Here is a 9,075-nt window from a genome sequence, read left to right as displayed (position 1 = left end):
TGAAGGCTACATAGTCTCATAATTAAACAACAGAGGCAATTCTGAAAATACCCTTCAAATCCTGGGATGTTACGCAGATAACTGCACAACAATGGTTCCATCAGTACCGGAACACCTTTTTCACCAGAGACAGTGAGGATTTAACTCCACATTAGAAGAAAATGTGATAAATGAAGGGATTGATTCATGGTGCTGATTAACCAGTTACTGCTTTCAGCCCTGCTCGTCTCATAGAACAACAGGATACACACAAAAAGATAGAACACACCAATGGCTGGAAGGGAAAAAAAGTCGTCTGTTTCCCTTCCACACTTCAATCAGTGAAATGTAAGAGTTTGTTTAGAATGAAGCTTAAAGTGACCTGAAGAGCAGACCCCCCCAGGAAAGGCGTGGCAGGGGGATGAGGCGAAGGACCACGCCTTGGTGCACCTGGCTTTGTCAATCGGGGTATAAAAGAAAGCCAGAGAAAGTGCTGTACTTATTGTTGTTGCCTCCGTGGGCTTTGCCTCCATCCAGTTTGACATACACCTCGTCCCCAGAGTCCAGGTGCAGCACCACACTGTTGCTGGCGTAGTCGTAATTCTGGTCTGCATCCTGAGCAATGGCACTCGCCCGCACCTGAAAAGCACATCATGCCAAAAGGGAAGATGGATTCAGTTCCTTGCAGCTTCCGTGGTCTGCCCTCAAGCCTTCTCTACTGTGCATTTCTCTCCCACCCCCCACTCCCACCCACACTCTCCTCACACATTCCCTTCCCCTCTCATGCAAGCATCATTCCCCATGCTCAAGATCAGCAGCTGGACCAATATTTCTATCTGCATAATGCCTCGTGTATGATTCGTCACGGAAAAGTAGGCTCAGATGCCAAAATAAGTTCAAATAATTTTCTCCCCCCTTCATGCCAAATGCACCCCTTCCTGCTATCTTACTATAACTCCTTCTCTTCAATGTGCCATACAAAAACGACTCCTAAAAGGGGGGTTTGAAGCAAATGTGAGCATCCCCTCCTCCACTGGCAAAGCTCCTGGGGGAATCTCAAAGGGGTGCCCACCATAAGACAGCTTCGATAACACTGAAAGCTGCACACATCCCATCAAAGCAAATTTGGAAATACCTCCTCAGGTAAAACATCAAAGAAGGTTTAAGTAAATTCACAGCAGTGCCCATGACCAGTGAAATTTCTCAGGAGAGAAGGGCCACCCCTACTTATTACCATCCCTTCATATGAACCCTATTCTGACCCTCCCCATTTGCCCCAATATGTCTGCCCTTCACAGTGAAGATTCCATCTTTCCTACCCTCTCTTCTCTTACACTGTCTCTTATCTGTACTTTTCAACAGTATCGCCTCCTTTTTCCTTTCCCTCCATTGTTGTATACAATGAGAACATTGAATGTGACAGTAAAAGACATATAGTTTAACCTCCTTGACTAGCAATATTCTTTTCGCTCGAATCCTCACAGACAGATGCCCATTCAGCCTGTCTCGTAAAACTTCCATTGATGGAGGCTCCTTGGGCATTTTATTCCACTGCCAAACATCTCCACGCTGTGGTCTTTCCCCCTCACACCTCTCTGCAGCTCATGATTCTCCTTCACTGCCACACTAGCGCTCTCTCTCGCTCTCTCTCATTCCATCTCCATAAAGCCTTTCATGGTTTCATCCTCTTCACTCTCTCCTTTGCCTTCTCTTCTATATGCTTTTGCTTTCCTCACTTTCTGTCATTTCAATTTAGGCACCAACTGCACAATATAGTTTAAACCCAATCATATCACTTTAAACAGTCGTGGCTTTCCATAGTTTGTTAAGGATGTTGAGAGTTGTTAGGAGACCTCTATTCCCCTCACAAAGCCACAATTCCCAGAGTTCCCTGGAAAGAGGGGTTGGGTCTCCTAACAACTCTCTGGACCCTTAACAAATGACAGTGCCTAGGATTCCTCAGGGGCAACCGTTACTATTTAAAATCGTACAATATTCATTATGTGTCATTTATTTTGAAGCTATATACCTCCACCCTTTTATAAAATGAGCCTCAAGGAGACAACAACAACAATACCTTGCCCATTCAACTGGGTTGCCCCATCTCAAAATATACATCTCTTCACATTTCTTTACACACACACACACACACACACACACAGAGAGAGAGAGAGAGAGAGAGAGAGAGAGATGCAATACAATATAATCCTCTGACAGATGAATAGACCAGTGGTGAAGTCCCAGGACAGCTCAATAGCATTCTCCTTCCTTGGCCTGAATATTTAAAGTTCTTTTGCAATAACCTATGAAGGTTCCTTTTAATGTAGTGCTGATAAGGTGAAGTCACTGTATTGATCTCTTTTGCTATTGTTATAAACCAGGCTTACAAATGCTCAAACATGTATCAGAGCACTTCAATATGTAAATTAGTGACCATTTCCCTTTCCTGGTGGCCTCTCCTTTGTGTCCCCCCTTCCTTTAAATCCTCAAAGGCTCCTCTTCCTCTTGTGTTTCACTTCTGCAAGTTTCATCCCTCTCCCCACCTTTTTGCACCTCACACATGCTCAGGGGGGCAGTCCATTCTGTGGCAACAAAGGAAAACTTTCTTTCCTTGGTGTAATTTATCTCCCTGCCCAAGTGACTACACAGCAAAGCTTCCACCCTTTAATGCCCATCCTTCTGTGGGCACTAGCCTTACTCAAATAGCTGCTGCTTTCCAAATGAGAGAGAGATCATATTTCCTACTAAGTAAAACGTGTCGAATGCAGAAAGGTTCCATGGTGTGGTCTGGAGGCATAAGAGGCTGGAGCTAACCAGGCCTGAGTCTGGTCAGGGTGACCATCTGGAAACTACTTGTACACTGCTTTGGGTTCCATAACAGGAGACAGGTGGGATATAAATGTAGTAATAAATCAGCAGGGGACCTTGTGGGTGTGAGGAATTCCTGGGTATAAATGTTACACCCATGAGAGTGCAGAGGTGGCAACATTCCCCTAGGCCTGCCTCTCTACAGGAGTTGGTCACATCTATGGAGCCTTCCACTTTCCTTCTTACTAATTCATATCCATGAAATCATGGACAGAAGAAACTGCAGTTGGCAGCAAGTGAGAAACGTTAAGATTCTGAGGAATCCACATTGGTTTTAGCATGGCTGTGTTGATCCTGGAGGGCTCAAGAGAGCTGTCCATGGTTCTGGAGAAAAGGAGTGCGTAAATCAAAAGTGAGTTGAGGCCAGAGACTGATGGCCACCACAGAGTTGGGCCATCCTGCAACACCATTGAGCAGGAAGGAATCTCCACTTCTTTTCTATCCCCACATATAGAAAGGACTTGCAAGTGTAAACAGTGGTGCAGGCAATTTTACACCCTGCTTTTCATAGTCTCACACCCTCTCTTTAAGACGTCAGGAATAAAATGGGGTTTACTTCTGCAGCCTTGATAGCAAACACATTTGCTTGGGAATATGCCCACCCACCCAATGACTACGAAATGCTTTTGAAACTTAAAAGCAAATAAAGGATGCTGTGATGAACAGTGTCTGGCCCAGTGGGTCCTGGCATGCCCAAGCCAATGCAAGTCCTGATGCAGAGCATGTTAGCCTCTTCATCCATCATCTGCCATTCTGTGGGTGGTCACTAGGAAGTCTTGCACTATGGGATCCTTGGCTTCAACCCCAAGGTCCAACCCTAGCTGCACCCACCAAGTGTAAGTAACAAGAGTGAATGTTTTTGTGGTAGTTCTTGGATCATGCAAGCACATCCTCCTCTCTTTTTGCTCAGTTTTGGCAGGTGGGCCAACCTTTCCTGTCCACAGAGGAAGAGGAGCCATAGAACTAGGGTGCTTCTAGGAATAGAAGCCACCATAGTATCAAGTGGCAAAGACAGCCAGGAAGCACCAGAGGTATCAGAACTTAGGCTCTTCAGGCTGAGCATGGATTGAGAAAAGATGCCAAAGGGGAAAGCATAGAGCACAGAATTCTCCACAGAAATGAGTCACTGGGGAGTCAAGATGCTGACTTTGCCTCCAGGGTGACCCCAGGCTACCTGCTGAAGATCCTAGGTAATGGGTGTCTGTTTTTACTACAAAAGAAGCTGCGTAGTGACACTGGGATTGTCCTCCTTTCAAATTGTGGCAGATCTTGGAGTAAGAATACTAGTTGATGGATAGATAATGCCTCCTCAATTCCATCTCAAAATCTGGGTCCTAGGCCAAGGGATTCAGATTGGAGATCTCAGTGTATCCTAGCACAAAGCTTTAGGGAGCTTTGATTGACAGGATCCACCAGGCCTCCATTAAAAAATTAATTGGGCCCCTAGACTGAAGGTCCTAGCTTGAGCTCTCATTCCCTGCCCCTCCAACCCTATAAATGGGAGGGTCAAATTTACAATCTTAGGATCTCTTTCTGAGTGCAGAGGAGAGGATATTGAAGCTGAAATTCTCCTTCTTAGCATGCCTCCACTGTCTAACAGTGGTGATGGTCATAGCTCTATGGGTGGGGACCATAGCTCAGGAGCAGAACATCTGCTTTGCCTGCAGAAGCAGCAACGGACAGCAAAGTGGGGCAGCAGAGCTCACCTGACTTCCACTCAGTCACATTGCTGCCACTTACAAGGAATTAGAGGGGGGAGGGGGGAGGTAGGCACAATGCAAACACATCAGCAGAAGTGCCTGATTAGCTCTCCACTCATCTGCCACCTCTTTCCTCCCTTTCTGCCTTCATGTAAGCAGCAACAACATGATCAACCAGAGGTCAGGTTAATGCCCTGCATGGGGTAGGATTGCAAGTTACACTTTCTACCAACGCTCCAATTAAGAGCCCAGTTTAGAAATCCATGAGCCTCACTAACTCCAACTCTTCCCCATTCTTGCCAAATCCTCCCCCATGCCTTTTTGAAAACAGTAGGTAAGTGGATCCATGCAATGGGGAAGTGCCCCCTCTGCCTTCATCCCATGTACTTCAAGAACTACCCCCAAATGGAGGTGCTCTCCAAAATTCTGAATGGTCCTCATCATTGCTGTAATGACTTAGAACTACTTATCAAATGGGTTGCTACCACCATGTTGTGAGTCTCCACACCATCTCTAGTGGCCAGGAACCTGGACCAGAGGCATGGAGACTCACAGCATAGAGATGGACAATCCATGGAGTAGGTACTTCTAGATCAAGAACGGGAAACCTGTGTTCTTCCAGATCTTGCTGGACTATGATTCTCAGCACCCCGACCATTAACTATGGTGGCTGTGAGTGATGGGTGTTGGAGTTCAACAGCACCAGGACGGTCCAGGCTCCCCATCCCTGCCCTAGATGTCACAGCCAGAATGAGGATTACACATCATGCTGAGGGTGGGGCACTTTCAGCAGCCTCCTCACAGCAAGTGTAGCTCATGCTCTATCCCTTGCTGACTCTGAGCTGAATGCGTGAACTGCTTCCGTGAAAAAGGATTGGGTGATATTCAACTAGGATTAGTGCTAGTATAAAATGACACACACCCCAATCCAATCTCTTCCCCTCACAGTTGCCCTGCCCTGTCCCCAAATATACTCTGCAGGGTTAGGGGAAAACCCAGAATAGATTTAACGGGAGAACAGAGGAGAGAGGAGAAAGTTCCCTTGCAAGTTCTCTTTAGCACTACTTTGAATGCATCCCATTATGTTTGGGGTGACGTCAGATGCTTGTTCTGCTCACTCTTGACCATTTCATACATGCTGAATAAATAAGCAGGGATTGGCTTGAAGTCTCTGGATCTCTGAAACATGGTGAGCATAGCTACTACAAGATCCAAAACTGTTTCTCCTTGCTGTGACAACTCATGCTCCCTTAGCTGTGCAACCTTGAACATGCAACTGGAGGAGAGGACATGCCACAGTTTTCATGATGCAGCAAAGACAACAGCCTGAGAAGCTTCTATATTCACACATACAATCAGGGGGTATGTCTCTACTTCACATGCAGCTATTCAAATCTGTCAGATCTCCACATGTTAGCCTACCCGTCTCCTTTTGGGTGGAGGTCCCCAAGCTGTGAGGCCTCTCTTTGAAGGAAGATTTCACAGATGGTGGCCCTGACATGCATGATGCAACACCTCCCTCCTCACATGATTGGAAGATCTCAATAAGTTCAGGATGGTGAGAGCAGAAAGCCTGTATGCCAGTCTCCAAGGATGAAATCTTAAGCAGGAGGAAGGGCAAGGAAGGGGATCAAGAGTCTCCATGTGGGTTGAATGAAGTCCTGTACTCAGCTCTCATTTGAACAGATGGCCGCCCCTGTCCCCATCAAAATGAAGCCTGAGTGCTAAAGATCTCATGCAAACTTTCTCTTAGATGACTCCCTGAGGGTTTAACTGTATTGCATAACAATGCCTGTAACCAAAACCCAACACACATATCCTTTTTTTTTCCCTTCAGGAAGACATTGGAGAAGATAATTTGGAGTGAAGATGATGTGGGAAGGAAGACCCTTAAGTATTCTTCTGCCCTCAACTTGTCTATGCCAAATGCCCTCCCATTGTGAAAATATCCAAATGCACATTTCCCTGCATTTATGGGACTTCCCATTGGTGAAAATTTGGCAGGAAGTTCTCTTGGTTGGGAATGGGGTTGGGGGTTCCATTTAGGGATGTATTGAGGTCATTGAGCTCAGGTGTCAAGATCTCTTGGTTTCAAGAAGGAAGTTGGTGAATTATTGGGAATTCTCCTGCCATCAGAGCAGGACTTTGGGGTAGAGTTCCAGGGCTGCTCTAGGCAGAAGGATTAAGAGGGTCTCCAAAGGCAGCAGGACTGACTTCTTACCACATTTTGAGGTAAGTGGAAAACAACACACATTACTATCTAAAAAGACTTCACCCCAATCTTAAATTACTTAGCTGCACCACTGGGGTACTCTGGGTGCGTGTGATAAGATTATTTTATAGTTGAAATACCTATCCACCAGAATAGTCCCCTAATCGGCAGTTGACTTCAAGCGGCACAGCTCATCGAGATATCTTGATCTTGAACCTCCTTTTGTCAAATCTTTTAATTTAGGAGCCTCGTCGAAGTGAGGTTTTAAGGTGGGGGGGGGGAGTTTCCTTACTAAAATCGGGAGCCCCTTTTCCGGCTGGGATATCTGGAGGGCTTGTTAACACATCGCTGACTGGACCGCGCGAGAGAGATGTATTTTGAGTTTAGATCGGATCATAGGAAAGTTCTCGCCCTCGCCCAGTCGTTCGATCTGTGAGGCTACAGCCATCAGTCCAAGAGCCAACCGGGCGTCACACATTCTGGACTAGCCCCAAAGCTCCCCTTGTCCCCAAGTTCAGCGTTCCCTTTAGCTGACACCGTCTGAGAAGCTATCCCCCCACCCTACCCCCATCCATCCATGCCTCCAAGCTAACTAGGTGGGGTCTGAGACTGTCCCCGGACCATCCCCTCAACACGCATATACAGAGGAGAAGACAGGGTCCCCCGCTGGCCCGTGGTAGCTGCCCAGCACCCACCTGCCCGTTCTTGCAGAGGTCCGCCCACATGCTGGTGCCGTCGCCTCCGCGCATGAGGATGTGGTAGGTGAAGAAGTAGATGCCGCGCACCTGGCAGGTGAACTTGCCCGTGGTGGGATCGTAGTGGTTGCCCAGGTTGGTCACCACGTCGTCGAACTTGAGCACCTCGTAGCCCTCGTGGGGACTCTTCAGGCCCACGTAGAAGGCGATCTTGGGGCCGCTGAAAGCAGCGCTCAGCGCGCCCGTCACCTCTCCTCCGGGGGCCGGGCTGCTGCTGCTGCTGCCTCCCATGCCGGAGCCCACACCTCCAGCCGTCGTCGCAGTTCCGGTGGCCCCGATGCCGGGCACAGACAGCCCCGGTAGTCCCGGCTTCCCCGAATCGCCCCTCTCGCCTGGGGGTCCTCTAGGGCCCGGGGGACCCGGTTCCCCGGGTGGTCCCCTCGGCCCCGGCTTGCCTGGACGGCCGGGGTCACCCTTGGGTCCCTGGATGAAGGGCGGCGGTGGCGGCGGCGGGTTGGCGCTCAGCTCTTGTATGGCTTCGAGGGCGGCCGTGGTGCCTCCGGGGCGGCTGGACGGTCCGGCGGCAGCGCTACTGGCGCTGTAGGGGTCGCAGATCATGCGGCAGGTGCCCATCATCTCGTAGTGCGCCTGGCCTTTGGACGGCGCCTGCACCAAGATGGGGACGGCGATGAGCAGGATGAGGCCCATGGCCAGGGCGATCCCCACGGCGGCCACCAGCCGCTTCCTCCTCTGCCAGAGCCGGGCAGCGAGCGCCAACAGGTCTTCCTTGCTGGGCGAAGTAATGGTGACTTCTCTCGACGGCGAGCCTGCCTGCCCGGGTAGGGGGAGAGAAGAAGCAGGAGAAAGACGAGTCAGTCGAGGCCAACCAACCCCCAGCCCGGGGCGAGCGAGAGGCCACCTCCTGTCCCGATCAGTCCGTCAGGGTGGCACCCTCCCGGGGGCACCCTCCGCCTCTACCGATGCCCTTCATGGTGGCATCACTGAGATGCGAAGACAGGAGGGAAGCAGGACAAGGAGGAGGAGTAAGAGACGCCGCCGCTTATCCCTCTGGAGGAGGAGGGAGACCCCGGACTAGACTTGACTGACGTAGAGGAGACCTCTTCTTCCCTCCGCCCGCCCCCATCTACAGCGCCCCTTCCCTTTCCCCTATCATGGTCACATCATCGCAATCCAGCCAGCCCCCTCCGCACCCCTCGTCCCTTCCCTCGGGGGTTTACAGACCGTTCGCACAAACACGCACACGCACTCACTAGCGCGCTCCCTCGAACATCCTCCGCTGCCCTCGAGCAGGCGGGACGCGGGCGCAGCAGCTCAGCGGGCGTCGCGCAAACAGGTGGACGAGCGAGCGCCCCCGATGTGTTGAGCCTCCTCCCTCCTCCGCGCTTCTCCAAGCGTCCAGGACATCGTCCCTCTTCCTCCTTCCCCTCCCTGCTCCCCTCCTGCTTAGCAAGGAGTCAAAGGATTTGGTACCCCCCCCTCTCTGTTTCTACCAAGGAAGTTCCCGTTTTCCAAAACTGCAAATACCGGCAGAGGGGAAATCTCCCTCCAATCTCCCCTGACGGATGAGCAAGCAAGAGACGCGCGGTCTGTCCAGGGAGAG

At 50.1% G+C, this 9,075-nt stretch overlaps 1 protein-coding gene across 4 annotated transcripts; it reads right to left on the bottom strand.

The window, feature by feature from the left end:
* Window positions 1-438: 438 nt before the first annotated feature.
* C1QL2 (complement C1q like 2) lies at window positions 439-8,162 on the bottom strand. 4 transcript variants are annotated; one of them, XM_035130075.2, is made up of 4 exons: window positions 8,029-8,162; window positions 7,810-7,974; window positions 7,455-7,722; window positions 439-618 (listed from the first exon to the last, which is right to left on the bottom strand). In XM_035130075.2, exons 1-4 carry the CDS (start codon window positions 8,160-8,162, stop codon window positions 439-441), a joined length of 747 nt encoding a protein of 248 aa, XP_034985966.1. The 4 variants fall into 4 exon arrangements, with proteins under 4 accessions (XP_034985966.1, XP_034985801.1, XP_034985882.1 ...); XM_035129910.2 differs by having other exon boundaries at window positions 7,455-7,725; window positions 7,807-8,162; XM_035129991.2 differs by having other exon boundaries at window positions 7,807-8,162.
* Window positions 8,163-9,075: the final 913 nt, after the last annotated feature.

The sequence above is a fragment of the Zootoca vivipara genome, chromosome 1, assembly GCF_963506605.1.
Source record: "Zootoca vivipara chromosome 1, rZooViv1.1, whole genome shotgun sequence".
In the NCBI taxonomy this organism is placed as follows: domain Eukaryota; kingdom Metazoa; phylum Chordata; class Lepidosauria; order Squamata; family Lacertidae; genus Zootoca; species Zootoca vivipara.
This window is presented reverse-complemented; position numbering and strand designations above follow the sequence as displayed.